Below are 21127 nucleotides of genomic sequence, written 5' to 3'. Positions count from 1 at the left end.
CTTCTACCCCTGGAATATGAATAAAGATAATTGCAAATAAAATGGATCTGCTAAAATACATAGACTGATATACAATGGGCCAATCTTTATTGTTTTTATAGAATATAGTTTTTCCCATTTTCCTTGTACAATACCCTGATATTTTATTTCAGTCTCTCTATATAATTGTAAAGAAATAAATATGATTTAAATGTATTTAAAATACATTTAAAAGTGTGTCAGAAGTGTTCTTAAGAAGTCCAGAGTTGACCAGTTTTCCTAGTGTGTAGAGGATTTCCCCCCACTGGTATCATGGCTGCAGATACACTATACATTTGTGTGCATTCTGTAAGCTCTATGTCCTGGGTTTTGTTATTATTAAACGCATGACATCAACACTGATCTGGACATATTCCTTTTCTTTCTATGAGTTAAAGCACTTCAGCCCCTGTGTGTGTACAAAAGAAAGCACATGCAAACAGTATAAAATTCAGATAAGAGTGAAATCCAAAGCTCAACTACATTCCAATATCTATGAGATAGATTCACAGTTCTAAGGTACAACACACCTCCAGTTCTTCTGGTACATACTTTGAATTTATTTAAACATACAAAGGATGGCATGTTATGTGAGAGAAACCACTGAATGCCTCACTTGAACACATGTTAATTTATTGATTTTCAAGGAACAGGTTAGCAGTGCAGGACTGTGAGTGAAAGATATTTCCTATGAGGATGTACCTAAGTGCTTTTTGAAACCATGGATAAAAAAACCCATATATTAATGGATTGCAGATGGAGTTGATGTAGGCAAACCATGTTAAGGCATCAAATAATACTTCAGGAGTGGAAAACCCTATAAAAGGGTCGATTAAAATGTTGAAGAAACATGGAAGCCAACACAAGAGGAAAACCCCCATCACAATACTCAAGGTCTTAGCCGCTTTCCTGTCCTTACTCTTAGAAACCTGGTTGTGTTTTTCATCACCCACATTTTCAGATCTGCTCTTCATGACCCTCAGGTGCTTTTTGGACACGTGGAAGATTTTTGCATAAATTCCTATCATCACAGAGCCAGGGATGAAGAAGCCAAATGAGAACAGAACTACACCCCACAGTTTATTAAACATCACCGGGCAAGAACTAGAACATGCAACTAAAAGCTCATAGCCTTCGATGCCAGAGGAATATGCTTCAGAGAAAACCACCCCGAAGGCAAATGAAGCTGGCACTGACCAACAAACAACAATCAATTGCCTGATTGTAGGGATAGTCATTTTCAATGCATAGTGAAGAGGGTAACAGATGGCATAGAAGCGATCGACAGCAATGGAGCAGAGGTGGAAAATGGAAACCAAGCAGAGCATCAGGTCAAAGCTGTAGTGGATTTTGCAGAAGGTGATCCCAAAGTACCAGCAGTTCTCTACGGATCGGATCATGCTGTAGGGCATAACGAGGAAGCCGAGCAGGAAGTCAGTGACTGCCATGGAAAGGATGAGGAAATTAGTTGGGGAGTGCAGCTGCTTGAAATGCGAAATGGAAACGATGATTGCCAAATTCCCAAAGACAGTGACAACGATGAGTCCACTCAGGGATATGTACATGGCTCCTCGAACACCTGCTGACCTGAGATTTTCAAGGCAGCTTCCATTTCCAAAGCCAGAGCAATCCATGGCAGCCACAGAGGAGTTAAGAAAAACCACCATTCTTCATCTGAAAATAGGAATATGGAATATTTAATGCAGAAACGGACACATGCTGTTTTGCAGCTCTCCTGTAATCTGTCCAGAGGCTTTACCATAAATCTGTCTGACCTATTGTAGCTGATTGTGTTGACTGATGGCCACTGAGAATGACATACAAGTTACCCCACACTTGATATGTCGCTGGCCTCTCCGTATCTTGTTTCTCCTTAACAAACAAGGAGGATCTTGTTTCTTATTGCAGAGGTAGCACACAAGGAAATGAGGCTCAACTCTTCACTACCTCATCCCATGTTTTTTTAAAAGGCTGCTTAAGAATGGGCTTCTAGTGCAGTTTGGGTGCCAATCTCTGTTGTCCGTGCAATGGGAGAGTCAACAGATAAGCTTCCCTGCCCTCTGCATGTTGCCTTCATAGTGAGAATCAGGCTCCCCATTGCCTGTATTTAGTTAAAAGATAAATGGCTGCCTGCTGCTTAGTAAGAGCACATCTAGTTTGGTCCTCAGAACAGTGTCTTTGCCATGGCAGTATGCCAGCGTATGCCACAGCTTAATTGTGTCATTCATCCTGAATCCATGGGGAAGTCTGTTCCAAATCCAGAAGTCATGAAGCAAAGTGGCCAAGATTTTTGCCAATCTTGAACTCCTCTTTACTGGTGCAGTAACGGATGGGATTGACTCTTAAATCCTATTATCGGTAATTGGCTTAGTCCTCCTAAGTAAGCCACGTTAACCAATTTGTGGATCAGTTTGTCAGGCTACCCTGTGACTAATCTGCCCCATTTGGCAAATGTGAATAACACCCCTATGTTGTAAGATGGCTTTGTGGAGAAATATATAGGCGGACAAAATCAAAAGGGGGAGGAATGGGAGAACTGAAGGCAGGCAAACCACTTTTTCCTATGCCCTATTGAGCTCATGTCAGCAGCCAGAAAAGATGGAAGGCTGCTTGGTCCCTTTTTCTTCTTTCCTGTTCTGCTTCACTGGGATCCAGGGCTCATATAATCTGCCTCCTGTTCTGAGAACGTGTCAAGCAAACTGGAAGACTGTGGCTCTACAACCTCTCCCAGAACAACCCTAACGTGCCTCAACATCAGACATACACTGGCCTCGTGGAAGAGGAAGAAGAGGTCTGATCTTCCCCCACAGCAGTGGACCTCTTTAAAAATGAAAACCAAAACTGTGGACCTCTTTCTCCTAGCCCTTGAGATGGGTACACAAAAAGTCATTTAATACATTTACATCCTTCTTTCTTCTCCTACCTGAGTCCGCTTACACACCACATTAAACATTAAATTTGAATGAGACGTCTGGAAGGCTCAGTCCTTTCCAATATCCTTTTTTAAAATAAACTGGGATTATAAAGCTGCTGTGCTTTTATGACGCAGCAGCCAGAACTCAAGAGAATATGAAGCACAAGAAAAGCTGAAGTTTAGTTGGGAGGTGGGGTTAAGTACAAGTGTGAGGTCAAATCTCCAGGAAGGTTGGATCCTCTCAGGATCACACATACTCTCCAGCAGCTAGCAAACTTTATGATCAAATAAAAGGTGACTTGAATGTGATTTGAAAATGATAATAAAATGAGCTGTTTAATTCTTAATGTGAAACTCCTTGTTTTCATGATTTTCTTTTTTAAATTTAGTTTCTACATTCTTTTATTAATGTTTACTGTATTTTGCTTTCGTGCTTGTTGTATCTCACCCTAAGCTCCTTTGGACGAAGGGTGATCCCTAAATATCCTAAAAAATAAATACACACACATGCATAGAAATATACACTATGTATAGGTTTGCCCAAATACATTATGAAAAGATTGATCCTCCAAAGACCAATGCGATCATGTGACCGAAACTGCATTCTAGCAATGAACATGCATGCTTAAAAACTTTTTAAAACCAACATGGGTGTGTAGGGAACTGTCCAAAGGAAAATCCCATCCCCCCAAAAAATGCTATTAGCCCTGGGACCAAAGCTCCCATTGGTGCCAATGTGATACATTCCATTTTAAATGTGGAACACACACATATCCAGTTGCCAGACCAGAAGAAGGAAGAAGCAGCATGGTGGTTTAAGCTCTACTGCAACAGACACATAGAAAGAGTGACCCCTCTACTGTCCATGGCTGAGCTATGGTGATGCAATTACCTATATGAACAAGATGAAGCAAGGTCTGAGTTTGTTGGCTGAGCTTCCATTCCTTCTCTCCTCCTCTGATGTGGCAATTGCATCCATTTTTAATTAACCTCATTTTATTGAAACATCGTAAGCGTAAGCTGTGGTTAATCTTGATATCATATTAAAAATACAACAGCTTCATAAGCCATTATTTGAAGCTGGCTTGATTCAATACACTATATCTAAGATTAACCACTGCTTGTCTGGATTGATGCTGAACTAGTTAGAAGTAAAAACTTCCAGTCTCCTCCCCACTACCACATCCAGAGTGGGCAGGGGTCGGTGCACAAGTCTGAGGTTCATCTATGTACATTCCAACCATAGCCTACATCTCCATAAGAGCTGCGAGGGCAGGGGGAAGTAATGGAGAAAGGAACTTCCCTGGAAGTGAGTTTCCTATCGTAGCAGGATCCCAGATAACCTTCTATATAACGAAGGCTATCATGGGCACAGAGAGCAGCGAAGTCCAAAGCCAACCCAAGGCCCAAGTGGTTCTAACAGGGGTTCAAGGCAAGTTGAGGGCCAGTTTGGGGGAGGTCTAGGTCAAGCAGGGATGCGGGGAAAATGCAAGTTGAGGGGAAAACCAAGGTCCAGGCAAGCAGAACACAGTGCTGGCAGCAAGATGTTGTTCAGTAGCTCTCCCAGTCTCACACTGAGGCTTTTAGGCCAGAGCTATCAGAACCTCACCATGGGCCCAGCTGAAGACCTTTAGAGGTTTCCATAGAGTCCTCCTCATGAAAAGGACCCTCCTCACAAGAAATCCTCTTCTTCAACCAAGCACTCCTCCTAACTTTGACCATCTTGGCCTGCCTCTAGAGGTGCTGTCATTTGCAGGGGCTTGATGGTGGTTCTGCCTTCTGCTTCAGTCACTGATCTTGCTTTCTGCTGGGAGTGGTCTCTGCTAGTCTCCCACAAGGGTCCCGGCTCCTACTCGGGCTCCAGAACATCCTTGGCCAGGGCATGACAGTGATGAGCAGGAAAAGGCCAGTGGAAAATTGAATTTTCAGAATTATTACCTGAAATACCCTGAACAGAGAAAACAATTTTCTTTGAGGACCTTAACAGGTAAGGAAAGGGTTGTGGCTTCTCTTCCCATATAAAAAAGTGGGGGTCCCTACACTTGCTTTTTCGTTGCAGTTTCCAATGGCATATTCATCATCATGACTACTTTGACTCTCAGAGAGCAGCCCATAGGGAAGAGGAGAAGGCTAGAAGGAAAAGCCAGAGAGGAGGAAACACAATGGGTGTATAGTAGGGAGAGTAGAAGAGAAAGTGGTCCCCCATTATGAGAGGAAGAGGCAGCAGCTATAATGAAAAAAAATTAAAGGGGGTAGTTGTGATTAGACACAACTGTCTCTTTGAATTTCTAATTCACTAGCGAATTGCTTGATTTACTTGAAGTGGTCCAGCAGTAGTAGTTCGCTAAGCAAATTCTTTCATACTATCAGTATTCATGATCTTTTTAGTTCTCATGAAAGAGAAAAAGATGACATCGTCCACAAAGTACCTATTTAAAACAAAAGGAAAAGGGAGTTGGCCTCTGGGACCTGTTCAGTTAGATGAGCAATTAGATGTGCTGATCACCCATGTCTCAAGTTCTAATAAGGCTAATGATGCTTTGAAGGCGTATTTGTTTATCTGCTCACAGGTTAATTTCCATCCAAAATGGGATCAGACAAAAGCGCAACACATTTCCCTCATTTGCTTCTCATTTGCTATATGACTGGATCTGAAAAGAAACCAAGAGACCTCATTAACACATCTCTGATGCATTTCTCAGTTTTAGTGAGGACAGCTACACAACAGCACTGATTAGGTGCTAATGAAGCCATATACTGCAAGACTTTTGCAAAAACATGGTTGTCTCTGATGGGACATTATACTTTGAAAACAAAAGGCAGGGAGACTCTTGGGGAAACTTTGCCTAATCACACACAAGAGGAAGAAGTTATTTCTGAGTTAGGTCACATACTTAAATAATCATGCTGACGGATACAAGGTCAACCTTTGATCTATTGGTTAGGAAGGAATTTAAAATGTAGTAAAAGAAATATTGAACTGGCAGTGACATATTGACAAATGCGAGGTGTTTTGTCTCATTTTACTGAGTTATCATGTTTTACTGTTACCAGTTGTCTGATGTGTTCATTGCTGTAAATTGCCCTGACATTGTATGAAGAAAAGTAAGATATGAACTTTAAATAAGTAGTAAAATTTTCAGTCATACGATAAGTGATTTAGAAACCTAATCAAGGAGAATTAAATCAAGGTTTACAAATGTGTTTTATTGTCATCTTTTGTATAACATCACATACTGGACAAATCTGGTAACTGCACAGGTTTAAGAAACAACAACAACAAAAACCCATGTGTATAGAAAATGTTAAGTGGAGCACTGCATTTGAAGGCACTGTCCAGTGCACTCATAGCCTGACCCAACCCCAAGCATCTCTGCAATATGCAGCTCTTTCCTTCACAATCCCTTTCCCATCAAAACAAGGGCCATTTCATTAGTGAGAATGTAAAGAGAAAGAGCAGGAAAGAAGGACATAGCCATTAATCCCACTTTCTGTTTCTTAAAATAATGTTGCACGTCACCCCAGTCTCTGAGCAGTGCAACATTCCAGCAGTTCCAGGGTTCGTGTTTCCTTTTGGAAATGAGGCATGGCAGAGACTGGGGCGTCTTTATGATATATGGTTTATATTAAACATATATACAACCTGAACGTCCGATGGAGATGTTCACAGCATTAACACCCCAAAAGCATCTTGTTTCTCTCATAGCCACAGCCTTGGAGTCAAACAGAAATCAAACGTTGCTCTCCCTTTCTCCCCAGCTTGCTACTTTCCTTCTAGGCCATATCACTGCTAACTCTCTCCTCCAAACTTGGTTTTGTCTGGGGAGGGGGGCTACCTATTCTCTGTCTCGCACAGAGCCCTTTGTTCTCTTAACAGCCCATCACCCAGGCTACCACCTCAACACAGGAAGCTAGCCTGGCTTATATTTTAACATTTGCTGAAACCAGGGTTTTGAAGGATCTTGCATACAGCCTATTTCGTCCTCCCCAAACTCACAGCAGTAACAAACTCCAAATCCTTCCCAAATCCAAAGTAACAATAAAAATGTTGTGACCTGCTTGCTGATCAGTTTGACAGCTACAACCCTTGGCCCAGTGAACTCATGAGAGCTGCCAGGATGGTTGGGAGGGCTGCCATGGCAAAGGAAGAAGGAGTGGGCTTTTGCAATATCAGAGATCTTCTAGTGGGATCTTCTAGAGTTGTGGGGTTGCAGGAACCTTTCAAAGGACCAGCTACCATCTCACTCTGCCTCCTTCCTCCTTTTCCATGAGTAGACAAAACTTCAAAATTTCATACTCAATCTCAACTGGTCCTTAGTCTTTCTCTAGGTGGGTAGCAAGAGTTCTGTTATGTGTTCCTTCTTCTTTGTTGCGACTTGGCAGAAATAGAATTGGGTAGGCTGGGTGGATAAAGGGGATTCCCTTTAGGGGACCTGAAAGGTGAGCAGCTCCCAGCTCAAGGTCCAGGGGGCTGGGCTGCTGAGCAGCCATCTCAAGCTACCAGTGGTCTGAGATGCCTGGTTTTGTACCACACTGGTCTCTCAGAGCTAGAAAACCCACCAAATGGATGCCCCAGCCAATGAAGGTTGGCTTACAGGTTGAAAGTCTTTGATGTCAACAGATTGTCACCCAATGCATGCTTGCTCCGCCTATGTCTGTTTGCCAATAAGTTATGGCCCATTGGCACCCATACTTCTCTCTTGGTTGGTTATTGGTCTGCACCCTGTTTCTGGGCCATGATGGGGCTGCTGGAACAACTGCACTGAAGCATCGCACATGCTTTTTCACTTTGACCTTCTGCTTCAAAATGGACAGTGCCTGGTAAAATACTGAAGAATATGCTCTCAAAGCTCGACGTGCTTCACTCCATAAAGAGCTGAGTCCTGGATGAATCTTGCTGAAAAACCTTCCCCAGTACAATCATCTTCAAGGCCCTTCGAAACCACAGGTAAAAATACGCATAAACAATTGGGTTCAAGGTGGAGTTCAAGTAACCAAACCAAACCAGGGCATCAATGAAAATGGGAGGTATTGTATAATTCATAAAGGGGTCTGTTGCCGTGCAGAAAAAGAATGGGAACCAGCAGATGAGGAAGACCCCGACCACAGTGCCTAAAGTCTTGGCTGCTTTTCGTTCTCTGCTGTGTGAAATGTGATGCTCAAATCTGATCTGTATTTGGTTTGCAGCAGCCTTAATGGACCTGGCTTGCCTTTTGGCTATAGTGTATATCTTCCCATAGACACATAACATGACAAATCCAGGGATGTAAAAAGAAACCACGGAGGCCACCACTCCTGACGTTTCATTGAAGAAGACAAAGCAGCCTCCCACGCAATAGATCAGCTTATAGAAGGTCTCTTCTGCTCCAATCATGTTTAACTTCAAAAAGACCATCCCAAAGCCAAATGTAGCAGGGAAGACCCAACTTACAAAGATCATGATCAATACGACCCCTGTGCTGATCTTTGCTTTGTATCGCAGTGGGTCACACACAGCGTAGTAGCGGTCAATGGAGATAAAAGAGAGGTGGAAGATGGAGGCTGTACTCAGAGTGATATCGATGCTGGTGTGGATTTTGCAGAAGAATTCTCCGAAATACCAGCAGTTCTCAACCGACCTCACCATGCTATAAGGCATGACAAGGAAACCAAGGAGAAGGTCCACTGTGGCCATTGAGAGGATTAAGAAATTGGTTGGGGTGTGGAGCTGCTTGAAGTGCGATATTGAGATGATCACAGTCAAATTGCCAGCTAGGGTAGCCAGGATCACACACACCATGAAGATATACATGGAAATACGAATGCTGATTGACCAGCTGCTCTTTATGCAGGAGCCATTTATGTGTTCACAACACAACTGCATCCTTCCTAAAGACTCAGATTCCTGAAAGCACATATTAGGCCCAGTCTGATTGTGGTGTGTGCAGTTCTTCTTTTATGGTCAAAACAGGATCTATTTATTGTTACCATCCAGAAGAAGAGGGCTTCCTGCCAAGAGAGAAAATTACAACATGAATATTAATTTTAGGGCTGAGACAAAAGCTGTGAGTTTTATTTTCTTCTGTGTTAAGAGTTTGTAATTGTGTGAATGTTATGTGTGGGGGGGTGGGTTTCATTGAGGTTGTGTGATTGTATGAATGCACTTTGGTGTGTGGGTGTGTGCTTGTATGTCTGGGCACACAAATGGTGTGGGGGAGTTGGCTCCTCTCACCACATATGTGTAAGCGACACTGCGGCAACTTTCACCATCAGAATATGGCCTTCAAGGTGTTAGCAATCTTTAGACTGACATATTCAGCTTTTAAAGACCCGATGTGTAAATAACATACAGAAGACAATCACAATGCAGGAAGACTTCACACTGTCAATAATGGACTTTTAAGTTTATCACAATATTTGCCAGTGGGCTTTCCAGTAAAAAATAAAGCAATCACGAGGAGGAGGAAGGGGATGCGGCTTTTCAATCAGAAATGGAACACTGGCAATCCAGTCTACAAACCAGTTCCTTAATACAAATGGAATTTGCCTATTTACCCAAATGAGTTGAACAGCATGGTTAAAGGGGGAGGTGGAACACGTTCCAGCCAAATAATTAATCATTCAATAATACTGATTACAACACTGCAGTTACCAAGAAATGACTGTGATGCAGTAGGAGCTGGCCTAGACAGTACTGCATACTCAGCAGGTAAAACTCTTTGGTATTCTCCCCTCTCCCAGGCTTCCCATTCTTCTTAGTGCCAACACAGTTGTTTGCTGGAATAAATCACTATGGAGGGGAGGGATGAAAGTCTGTTCCACTTGCCTTGCATAGGGTGACACTTTAGCTGCTGCATACAATACTTTGCTTGCAGTGCTACAGAGGATAGTGGCAAAAAGCAAAAAAAGGATTAGACTGTCAGGATGTGGAAATGTCTTGTTCCTGGCATGAAAAGAAATGAGGATATCAATAAATAGATAAATAGATAAAGAAATACATCATTTTGGAAACACACCAATACACTCTTCTAGCCTAGCAAATGGTTCCCTTGAGAATCTCTTTCTGGGCATTTAGCCCATGAGATTTTCTACGTTACTCTTAAGAGAGTTTCCCCACCCACACCCCCAAGTGATTGAAATGCTTTTTCCAGACAGTGAATATTTTACACGACAGGTCCAAATCCTTACTTTCCATCATTACTGCGGTGCAGCATGGAATGATGTATGAGTTATGATTCTAAGGCCTTCTCTTCATAGCCATGTTGGACCCAGGACAGCCTAGATGAAAACAGCTGGACTTAAACTTTCCCACTGATGTGACAGAAGATTTAGTATCTTGAAGGTGCTACTCGTCCAGAGGTTCATCTGCTCCCTTTCAGTCTGGTTTCCTTGACTTTTTGTGGGCTATTTTGCTGATTCATTTCTAAGAAATTCTCCTCTGTGTTCTCTTCATCGTGAATGAGATCATGATAAATTATGTTAAATGATGGATTCCAGAACACAAGAGGCCATGAAATGTTTTGGAGTGAAGGGTATCCATCTGATTTTTTGCCAAAGCCATTGGTCTCTCTTTAAGCCACCCCCAGCCTGATGTCCTTTAGATGTTTTACAGCACAACTCTCTTCATCCTGACCTTTTTGGCTGGGGCTGAGCATTGGAGTTCTAACAACATTTGCAGAGCACTTTGTTAGAGAAGTCTACCTTAGGCCAAAATATTTAAGAAGGGAGGGGAGATAAACCTTTAAGGATGCCTAGATTCACCATTGCAGCTTAAATTAATGTGTTGGGTCAATATTGTTGCAATTTACTATGTCATACTCAAGTGGTATTATGCAGAGCAAATGTCAGGCCGCTGCCAGCAACTCCAGGCTGGTTGCCCAGGAACATACAAGACAAAGGGATGTTTCTTATCATCCTGTTTTCATTCAGCATTTACTTGAATATTGGCATTGTCCTGAGTGAATCTCCACCCCCCGTCTCTCCCACTTCCTCAATTGTCATTCTCATTGTCTCTTCCACGGGTACTGCTACATGCCCTCTGTCTTTGAGCTCTTTGCTCTCCTACTTTCAAGGCTCACAAGGTTCTGGGAGATGGAGGGTCTGGAATGCTTTCTAAAGACACTGTGTGTATCAGCAGTTGTCCCTCTGCTGCTTCCTCTCCTATTATCTCCCAACTTTCCCCCTCATCTGCCTATGAGCTGTAACCTCCCTCAAACCCCTGTTGTAAATCTAAAGCATCTTCCTCTTCTCTGGAAGGGTCAGGCTGGGGAGGTGGTCTCCACCATTCCTCCTCTCCCCAGTCCCTGACAGCAAATGAATACTCTTCAGTTGGACCATAGTCTTCTGAGGGCCTGCTTTCATGTCATTACTTTTACTCAGAGGAGCTCCTCCCAAGTGCTGCACATGGGAAAGTGTAACACTTGTGGCTATTCAAGAATCAGACCACAGTTCAGCAGGCAGCTGAGCAGGGTGGTTCGTTTCCTATTTAGCAGATCCTCCATCCTGATTAATTTAATATTTTACATTTCCTCTTTTTAGTTTCCTTGTGAGTAATTGTCTCCAATCTCCTTTCCACCTAATGATGACAAATGGCTCTGTTTTAAGAACTAGCTAATCAAGTCTGATCTAATTGTACAATTCTTAACATTTATCAGTTAGAGAAATAACTGAATTAAGAAATAATAATTCCCATCACTATCTGTCAGTTTCATTGAATGGAGCAGGGGAATAATAAAATAATGCAAACAAATAAATTAAGGAAAGCACTTTAGCAAAGAGAAAGCGACATTCCATTTAAATGGGCTGTAGATTATAAAAATGCATATCTAGCACAGATCTAAACGTTGTTCTGTAGAGTGCCTGGCAGGGGGACTCAGATTTAGGCTCCCAGCTTTATTAGACTTTCTAGCAGTGATCTCATCCGCAACATCATCTAGGCTGGGATCCTATTTAGTGCCTCAGATTAGGCTCAATCTAACCCAGGATTACTCAGACCCATTTTAGAAATAGAAAGATCACCATAAGACATTGCAGCAGAAAATGTTCAATTAGGCAATTTCTAATAAGCAATGCAATAACGGTGATTGGAAATACAAAACAGTGAAATTCATCTGGTTGCAGAGTACTGAGGCTGTTAGTTGATTCATCATTTGGTCTTCAATCAATCAATGAATCAATCAATCAATGAATCAATCAAAGAGATCTTTATAAGAATATTCCACTTCATCATTCTGTACCTACCATCTCCTCTGGAACATTTTTACTGAGGAAGGCAAGAGATGTAGTATCAGAAAGCTGAGAGGTAAGGGATATGTGGAAGAGGAACATGTGAACCACTTTTGGAGGTGGAAATTTGTGCTGCTAATCTGCCACCTGACACTTCCTGGGATGTAGCTCTCTGGAAAAATGTATTGCAAACCCACACCCTTGTTTCTCATCTCTCCCCAAATCTATGCTTAATAATAATAATAATAATAATAATAATAGATTTATAACTTGCCCATCTGGCTGGGTTTCCCCAGCCACTCTGGGCAGCTCCCAACAGAATATTAAAAACATGATAAAACATCAAACATTAAAAACTTCACTAAACAGGACTGCCTTCAGAATTGTAAGAGGGTAAGTGCAAGTTTATGACAATTTATTATGGTATATACTTGCCGATCGAAAGGTCGGCGGTTCGAATCCCTGCGGCGGGGTGCGCTCCCGCTGCTCGGTCCCAGCGCCTGCCAACCTAGCAGTTCGAAAGCACCTCCGGGTGCAAGTAGATAAATAGGGACCGCTTACCAGCGGGAAGGTAAACGGCGTTTCCGTGTGCGGCTCTGGCTCGCCAGAGCAGCGATGTCACGCTGGCCACGTGACCCGGAAGTGTCTCCGGACAGCGCTGGCCCCTGGCCTCTTAAGTGAGATGGGCGCACAACCCCAGAGTCTGTCAAGACTGGCCCGTACGGGCAGGGGTACCTTTACCTTTATATTACACATATATTGAACAATGTGTTGTTGCTTAAACAAATACCTTGGAGAGACTTCATTTTACTAGACAAGTTGCAAATTATGTCAGATTTTCTTGTATTAACAAGTCAATATTTCTTTTTAGTTATGTAGTTCAAGGGTAAGTGCCAATCCTTATGTAGCCCAAACAGTATCATCCACACACAAGAGAGAGGTTTCAAGCATGATTTTCAGAGGATGAAAAAACCTCTATGATTGAGACCCCCCCCCCCAAAAAAAATTCCAGAATGGACTGAGCATCCTCAGTAGGCAAAGAATGCTACCTGGGGGACCCACAAGGGATAGAATGGAGTGGCTGGAAATACGTTCAGTAGGAACCCATATGGCAACATTTTGGTGTATTCCTGGCCATCAAATGTGTTGATGGAGCACGCAGATGCCCACCCAGCCCTGTTATGCCCCATTACACCTCTGCCCCACCCCGTTCCAGGTCCAAAAATGACTCGCGTGTGCATGTTTGTGCATGCTTTGAACACACGCAAAAAGGTACTCCTGCCCATACGGGCCAGTCGTGTCCGACTCTAGGGTTGTGCGCCCATCTCACTTAAGAGGCCGGGGGCCAGCGCTGTCTGGAGACACTTCCGGGTCACGTGGCCAGCGTGACGAAGCTGCTCTGGCGAGCCGGCACCAGCGCAGCACACGGAAACACCGTTTACTTTCCCCCTATAAAGCGGTACCTATTTATCTACTTGCACTTTGATGTGCTTTCGAACTGCTAGGTGGGCAGGAGCTGGGACCGAAAGACAGGAGCTCACCCCACCGTGGGGATTTGAACCGCCGACCATGCGATCGGCAAGCCCTAGGCACTGAGGTTTTACTCACAGCGCCACCCGCGTCCCTATGGAGTTGCCTGTAAATGGAGTTGCCTGTAAATGTCTCACTTTGTTTAGATAAGACCTATTAGTATATGTATTTAGCTTAGGTATTTTTCTAACATTAGCAAAGATTTTTAGCCCTAGAGCATCCCATCATAATGTTTGTGCTAGTCTTGAACTTTCCATGGAACGTCATGCCATCCAAATGCAACAATGTTTAATTTGGGACAATTCCTTTTTTAGTGAACTATTTTCTCAGCGTTTGACAAACTAGGGTTGGGAATTAAAGGAAACTGTAAATCATATCCTTTAAACTTTTTTCTTTTTAAATAATCTTTTTTAAAAGTAGCAGACATTAAAGGTTAAACAGAAGCTATAATATCTGCATCTAGTTTACAAGTGCCACACAAAAATGACAAGGTTAACAGCTGGTGCTGCACAGAGCGGTTTGCCTTGTAACTAAAGCAATGGGGAGAGCAGTGAGGTTGGCACCCAGTTTCCCAAAGAATAAAATCTGTGTTGCAACAATAGGCTCCAGGTCCTCTTGCTTTCCAAGCAAATTCAAGCTACTGAATTTAACCTGTAAACCCCAAAAGGCTTGGGCCCTACATATCTTACAGCCAAGTTCTAAGCATGTTTACTCAGAAGTCCCATATTCAACTCAGAAGCCTCTACTCAATGGGTCTATTTTGAGTAGGGCTAACAGAGCAATCCAAACCCCTTGTGCTTTGTTACTTGTTTGCCCAGCTCTATGGCTGTAGCCAACAGAAAGTCCCCAATGGGATGTGATGAAGGTGGGGAGGGGATGAGTTGGCCCAGGAACTTTTGGACCAGGGGACAGAAGGAGCTGCCCTTTTCAGTTCTTTCTGTTTCTCATTTTCCATGTTTAAATTTTGTTCTCCGCATTTCTGCAGCAAATTTGAGATTTCTTTATTTTTCAAATCCTCATCAAAACCCACCAGCGTTTTAGAATGAATTTCTTCAAGTAAAACATTTTGTATGCAGCCTTGACTAATTTGCAAGCAATTTCCCCTCCTATGATGCATTTTTGTATGCTGTTTTCACAAATACGTTCACACTTTCCCCTAATATTTTTGGTAAGCATTGTTTGGTTGGAGAATTGCATTGCAAAATTTGGAGACATGCGAATTTCAAAGGAAGGCTGCGTTTTGGTTTTCATACAGCTTTGAAAACTGCGGATTTGATAGACTTGCATTTAAATGCCAACTGAATCAAATTTCGACCCCATCTCTAGGCTGGGTCCCCTTCAGATCTCACTGCCATTACACCTTTCTAGGCTTGCACAGCCAGCTATCTTACTGTCATCCTAACCTCCGCTCCAGTTGCAGTGTGTGGTAGGACTGTGAATGCGCTAAGAGGTGGTCCAGCCACTCAATAAAGCCTTGCCAGGGCAAGGGGCAAGAACTGGATTGCAGCGATGATGATGATGATGATGATGATGATGATGATGGCAACTTCTAATTTATATGGGGGTTACGTTCCCAGATACCACACATTTAGGTGGAATCACGTATATTTGAAACACCATTGAAAAAGCCTGCGAACACCCCATTCTGCCCCTGGCCTGCCCCATTCTCCCCCTTTTTGTGTGCATTTGGGTCACTTACAGGTTCAGCAAGATGCGCATGTGCATGGTCGTACACATATCGGATGCACCTAAAACAGTTGCTGCCCGTAACGACAACTTTCTGATATAGGATTGCGTTAGCTAGATATCATCCACTGAATCAGCTTTTGAAACTGCCTCTTTCTCTGTGTCTTGAATAAGAGAGATATTTTCTGGAAGAGAATATGTTTTGCTCTTCCGCCCCCCCCCCAAAAAAAATACTTTAACGTAGTCCATCTTGGAGGTCTTTTCTTTATACAGTAAGAGGAAGATGCTGTAGAATGGCAAAAGTAGGCTTTTAAACAATCTCAAATTTCTACCTTCTCTGTTAAAATGTGGGGTCTCTGCTATAGCCTCAGTTTCCCATTTCTTTGAAGTGGGCTTTCTTGATCTTACAAGACATCTTTAGATGAGAAGCCACACAGCTTGTAAGCTGTTCCTAAAAGGTACAAGTCCCGTTTACAAACCCCATCGCAATGCTTGTTCTTAAGCCCTCTAGAAGTCAGAATGGAGTACATTATTAAAAGCCAGTATGTCCAGGAAGCAGCTGCTAAGAGAGAGAGAGGACCAAGCAAATGGTTCTATAAACTTTTTCCACTCCACTCACTGGAAAGGCAAATCCTTACTACTATTTAATTAAACATTATAGGCACATTAGGAACAAAAGGAGCCACGCAGCACAGCGCATGCAGCCAACCTTTTGCGCAAGCCTCTACAAAGGGAAGAAAAGGCACAAACGGAGCTCTGTTTTGTGCTTCTTTTTCAAAGGGGTCACTGTGTACAGAAAGCAACACTCGTTGGCTGAGTTCTGCTTACTTTGTTGAGCAAACAGGCGTAATCCAGCAGATCTATCTGCTAATATTTGTCTGAAAAAGCAGAACTACTAGATACACAATTGCTGTGTACGGTAAGAACATATTACAAGACATATTAAGAGCTATGGGTGAACAACACTAATTGCTTGCTCTACAGTGGAAACGGCAAGGCCTCCCCGCCCCTGGTCCCCAGCAGTGCGTTGCTATAAACATGCTGGATATAATCCCTGTTCTTTTAAAACAGATTCTACAAAAAAGCAATATAACTATACAGTGATACCTCGGTTTACAAACTAAATCATTCCATTCCATTCCATTCCAGAAGTCTGTTCTTAAACCAAAGCACACTTTCCCTAATGAGGCCTCCCGCCGCCGGTGCCCTTCCACTGTTCAGCTTCCATTCTTAGACCGAGGTAAAGTTCGTAAACCAGGACACTACTTCCAGTTCTGCGGAGTTCATAAACCGAATAGTTAGTAAACAGGACTGTTTGTAAACCAAGGTACCACTGTATATTATATATCTAGCAAAATGTTGCTGTACAGAATGAACATAAGAACATAGAACGTGCCCTAGAGGATGAAGCATCCCCTTCCCACATTGGCTAACCACTGATTGGCATCAGTCAGAGGGGGAATTATTAGTGTGTGTTTTTGTTCTTATTTTTATTATGTATTTTGTGTTTTTTATATTGTAATGTTGTGAACTGCCCTGAGATATATGGATGAGAGGCGGTATACAATTTTAAATAGATAGATGATAGATAGATAGATGATAGATAGATAGATGATAGATAGATGATAGATGATAGATGATAGATAGATAGATGATAGATGATAGATAGATAGATAGATAGATAGATAGATAGATAGATAGATGATAGATAGATACCTATAGAAAGCAGACACTTTCTCCAGCTGTGATTCCAAGCAACTGGTATCCAGAGCCATAATGTCTCCAATAGTGAAGGTAGAATATAGTCATCACAGCCTGTAGTCATTGATAGCTTTGTACTCTGTGAATGTATCTAATCCTTTTTTAAAGCCAACTAAATGCTCCCTGTTCCAGCTCCTTGGGGATACTGCATTCCCCTTCCCCATTTCCTGCCCTTCTCCCAATATACACTTAAGATTCTGTGGCCTCTAAATGTGCTCAGATTTCAAGGGGTTGCGTCCTCCCCCCACCCCCGAGAGAGAGGTGCCCTACCCTAGGTCCCCTGTCCCAAGAACTACTCCTACTTCTGCAAACTTCAGGGCTCCCCTGAGCATGTTGATATCTCTCCTGTTACTCAATGGCCCCACTTGGGCTACAGTCCTGTCAATACTCATCGGCTGGGTTTGCTGTTGTCCCTCATCCCTCATCGTTAATTTCATTGCGGATGTTGCGTAAATGGAATGTGTAAGCCTCTTTCCTAAGCTCTGCAAGCAAGCCTATAACAGGATGCAGGAGCCAAGCCAAAAAATGCTTTTTCCTCATCATCTTCCCTTGGTTTCAAACATAAAGTGGATACTCATTCTTAGATTTCACCCAAGTTGTTCACATGTTGCATTTGCTTTGTTTATAATCCCAGAAAGTGAGTGCTACTGTTTATAGTCCCAGAAAAGTGAGTGCTACTGTTTAGGAATGTAAACAGCTTGGAATTGAGTGTGCCTATATTTCCCATGGAGTTTCTTTAAAGAGAAGAGAGAGAGAGAGAGACCTCCCAAAAACTTGTTTTTCTGACTCTTAGTTCTGTAAAGAATTTTGGAAAGGCAGAATGTTAGAAGCACAGCGTGAGATTTTGCGTGGCTAATGAAAATATTTCACATTACTTTAATAAATGTAGATTGAAACATGCACTAAGAAAGTACCCGTGCTTACGGGGAATAAGGAACTCCAGTAGGTAAGGAAATAGATCAGCATTGTAAAAGCGGAATCTATTTATCCATCTTGTGACACAAGAAGAAGAAAGGCATGCTGGACTAGCAAATCATTGGATAATTTCAGCCTGTAATTTCTGTTCCATTCATAGAATGGGGAAACTTCTGTGGACCCCCTCCCCCCCCCCCCGTGGCCCTCCACACTGCACTCTTTTCCAAGGGCCCCCCAGTTTTCAGAAGCACATTCTTAGGAGACCCATGAGAAAACCCTATTCTGTGAATACAAATTCAGTTCTGTTGGTGGAAGGGAAGACAACTAAACCCAATCACAGTTCCTGGGTTAGAACAGGAAAATATTTTTTACCTCTTTCCTCCTCAAAGTTTGGAAGAGCAGAAGCAGGCCTGGCCCTATCTCATGCTTTTAGCCTGTGGCAACAGCTGAGGGGTAAATGGGAAAGTGGGGCACAGATGAAGTAATGTGTGGGGAGGTGGAATTGGGATAAATGACTGGAACTTCCCCCACAGTCAAGTTTCTTAGGCTGGAATCCTAACTCCACCTACCTGGGGGTAGGCTCCACTGAAATCAATGGGACTTACTGAGTAGACAGTTAGAATTGCAACCATAGTTATAAGCAGTGCTTTTTATAACCATACTCACCAGTACAGAATACCATTTCCTCTTTTTTTTGCTACCTATGGCAACCACTGTGTGCTGGCACCCACAGCATGTTTATCAAAACATGAGTACTGGCACCTCATTTATTCCCATGGAAAGCACAGGCTACAAGCAATTTTTCCTCATCTCAGGAGTTCTCAGAAACAGGAGTGCAGGAGTGCTTGTGAAAACAGAAGTATGCACTAAAGCATCTTTTATTTAGCATGAAAATGTATTTAAACATGCAATACACAAGGGAACAATTTTCTTGGTAAAGGAACACTCTTTGTGTTAGGGCAACTGGCATTTTAGGATATGCACCTCATGTCATGTGATCAATCCACCCACTGCAAAAGGTGGTTTTCTTTTAATGTCTAGTTAACTTGTTTTTAATTAGGGCTATCTCAGATGAAAATATTGTAATTCTGAGGTAACAGCAGGAAACAATGTTTGTATATCTCTTCAGACTAGCCATGTTTCACATGCTTTCCAAATAATACATTGTCTTTCAGCATTTCCTAAGCAAGGGAAACTGTTATGTGTCTTCAAATATAAGCAGCATAATGATTTCAAAACTGAGATACTTTATTTAATGCAAAGATTTATATGCTAAACAAACAAAGAAACGCAGACAGTTCAGAGTATCTCACTTCTGCTGCAACATTTTCTGGCAAATTTAAATATAACTTTTATTCCAACTAAAATAAACCAATTAAAAACAAGATGCCCATTGACTAAATGTCACTTTAGTGAGTTGCCAACTATAACTAGCATCTTATATTTGTGATAAATATGCATAACATTGAAATGATGAGAGAAAGAGATTTAGTTCCTGTTCTGTTTTTTAAAAAACATCCAAAATCTTGTGTGTGGATTCAGAGTCATTTTATTCTCTTCTGGCTATAGGAAATCTTCCCAAAAGAAGACAAAGAGTTCAGTGTATATTCTCAGCATTCTTGAGAAGAGCACTGTGCTTTAATTCAAAGTCTGTCCAGCTACTGTACTGGACAGGGTTTTTAGATTTCTCCCTCCCCTCCTGTAGTTTCTGCTAACCAGGGCAGAATACTTGAAGGAGGAGGAAACTCTTTATTGTCTTTAACCCAACCTCTTCGCAAAATCTCCACCAGAATCCCCAAATAATAAATTAAACTCACCTCAAAGAAAGATAGACTCCAAGGGAGCAAGCATCTCTAGCATCAATCCACCATCAAAGGTCCAAATTGCCACAGATGCAAGCCTTATTCTTGGCTTATCAGTTCATGCAAATCCAAGTTGATGAAGCTGTGTCCATTCAAGTCTGACTTTCGTTCACAGCCTAATGCAAAGTCTCAACCCACATGATGACGCAGACATTAAATATTCAAACAAGATAAGCAGATGAAAAATATTTCCTGCCACCGATTTGCAGTGCAGGGAAGGGCAAAGGGCTTATATTATGAAATGAATATATATAGCATGCTAAACAGTTATGACAACTTAATGTACATTTCTTCTACCTGAACATGACATAGACACATATTGCATTGATAATAGCTATAACAACTTAATTTACCTGTGTTCCACATGTTATTATATCAGCTGATAACAAAGCAAGAAAAGTTGTCAGCATCATCTTGGAAATCTACTTTTTCATTACATTAAAATTCACTGTAAAACTTTTTAACACCCTTTATTTTTAGAGTTGTCCCACAGTTTACCTTTCCCTAGCTAAATATTAATCACATGGAAAACCTACAGAACTGGTTTGGTTGTGTGTGTTTTTTATAGTTTTCCTGGACAGCAAAATGTGAGTGTGTTTCAAGCACAGCAGCAGTACTATCAACCCACCTGTGAAACCATGGAAAGCAGCAGTTGTGGAAAGTACCAATTCTGGAAAATATGAGCAGGCATTTGAAGGAAGCTCTGTTCAAACTATGACTAAATGCAGACTCCATCCATAGCTCCAGTGTCAGCTAACTTGGACGCCACTTCCTCATCTCCAATTTAGATTACTGGACATGGTTACCTTTGCTTTTGTGCTATAATCATCATCATCATCATCTGGCTGGGTTGCCCCAGCAATACTGGGGGTCTCCCAACAGAATATTAAAAACACGATAAAACATCAAACATTAAAAACTTCCCTAAACAGGATTGCCTTAAGATGTCTTCTAAAAGTCAGATAGTTGTTTATTTCTTTGACATCTGATGGGAGGGCATTCCCCAGGGCGGGCACCACTACCGAGAAGGGCCTCTGCCTGGTTCCCTGGAACCTCACTCCTCGCAATGAGGGAACCGCCAGAAGGCCCTCAGTGCTGGACCTCAGTGTCTGGGCTGAACAATGGGGATGGAGACACTGCTTTCGTGAGAGAAGAATGAGGGTAAAGAATGTTTGCCTTTCAGTCTCCATTATCTTTTAAAAAATACTTCTGACTATTGGTCTCCCAAACCAAAATT

The 21127-nt window shown here is 42.2% G+C and overlaps 2 protein-coding genes across 3 annotated transcripts; both read right to left on the bottom strand.

The window, feature by feature from the left end:
- Positions 1 to 650: 650 nt before the first annotated feature.
- Positions 651 to 3018, bottom strand: LOC307213367 (trace amine-associated receptor 2-like; the record flags this gene model as incomplete). The annotated part of the gene is made up of 2 exons (XM_079971220.1): positions 2942 to 3018; positions 651 to 1692 (listed from the first exon to the last, which is right to left on the bottom strand). Exon 2 carries the CDS (start codon positions 1683 to 1685, stop codon positions 651 to 653), a length of 1035 nt encoding a protein of 344 aa, XP_079827346.1. The 5' UTR covers positions 1686 to 1692; positions 2942 to 3018.
- Positions 3019 to 6143: 3125 nt separating this feature from the next.
- On the bottom strand, positions 6144 to 19977 carry LOC307213366 (trace amine-associated receptor 1-like). 2 transcript variants are annotated; one of them, XM_079971218.1, is made up of 2 exons: positions 19846 to 19977; positions 6144 to 8920 (listed from the first exon to the last, which is right to left on the bottom strand). In XM_079971218.1, the coding sequence occupies exon 2, from the start codon at positions 8826 to 8828 to the stop codon at positions 7794 to 7796; it is 1035 nt and encodes a 344-aa protein (XP_079827344.1). In that variant the 5' UTR covers positions 8829 to 8920; positions 19846 to 19977; the 3' UTR covers positions 6144 to 7793. The 2 variants fall into 2 exon arrangements, with proteins under 2 accessions (XP_079827344.1, XP_079827345.1); XM_079971219.1 differs by lacking the exon at positions 19846 to 19977 and adding an exon at positions 9564 to 9694.
- Between the last annotated feature and the right edge of the window lie 1150 nt (positions 19978 to 21127).

Source organism: Podarcis cretensis, assembly GCF_951804945.1.
Source record: "Podarcis cretensis genome assembly, chromosome: 3".
Taxonomy (NCBI): domain Eukaryota; kingdom Metazoa; phylum Chordata; class Lepidosauria; order Squamata; family Lacertidae; genus Podarcis; species Podarcis cretensis.
Note: the sequence above shows the minus strand (reverse complement) of the source record. Positions and strands in the feature narration are given on the sequence as shown.

Coding starts and splice junctions, on each gene's coding strand:
- LOC307213366 (XM_079971218.1), bottom strand. CDS start 8,828: ATGTGCTTTCAGGAATCTGAGTCTTTAGGAAGGATGCAGTTGTGTTGT.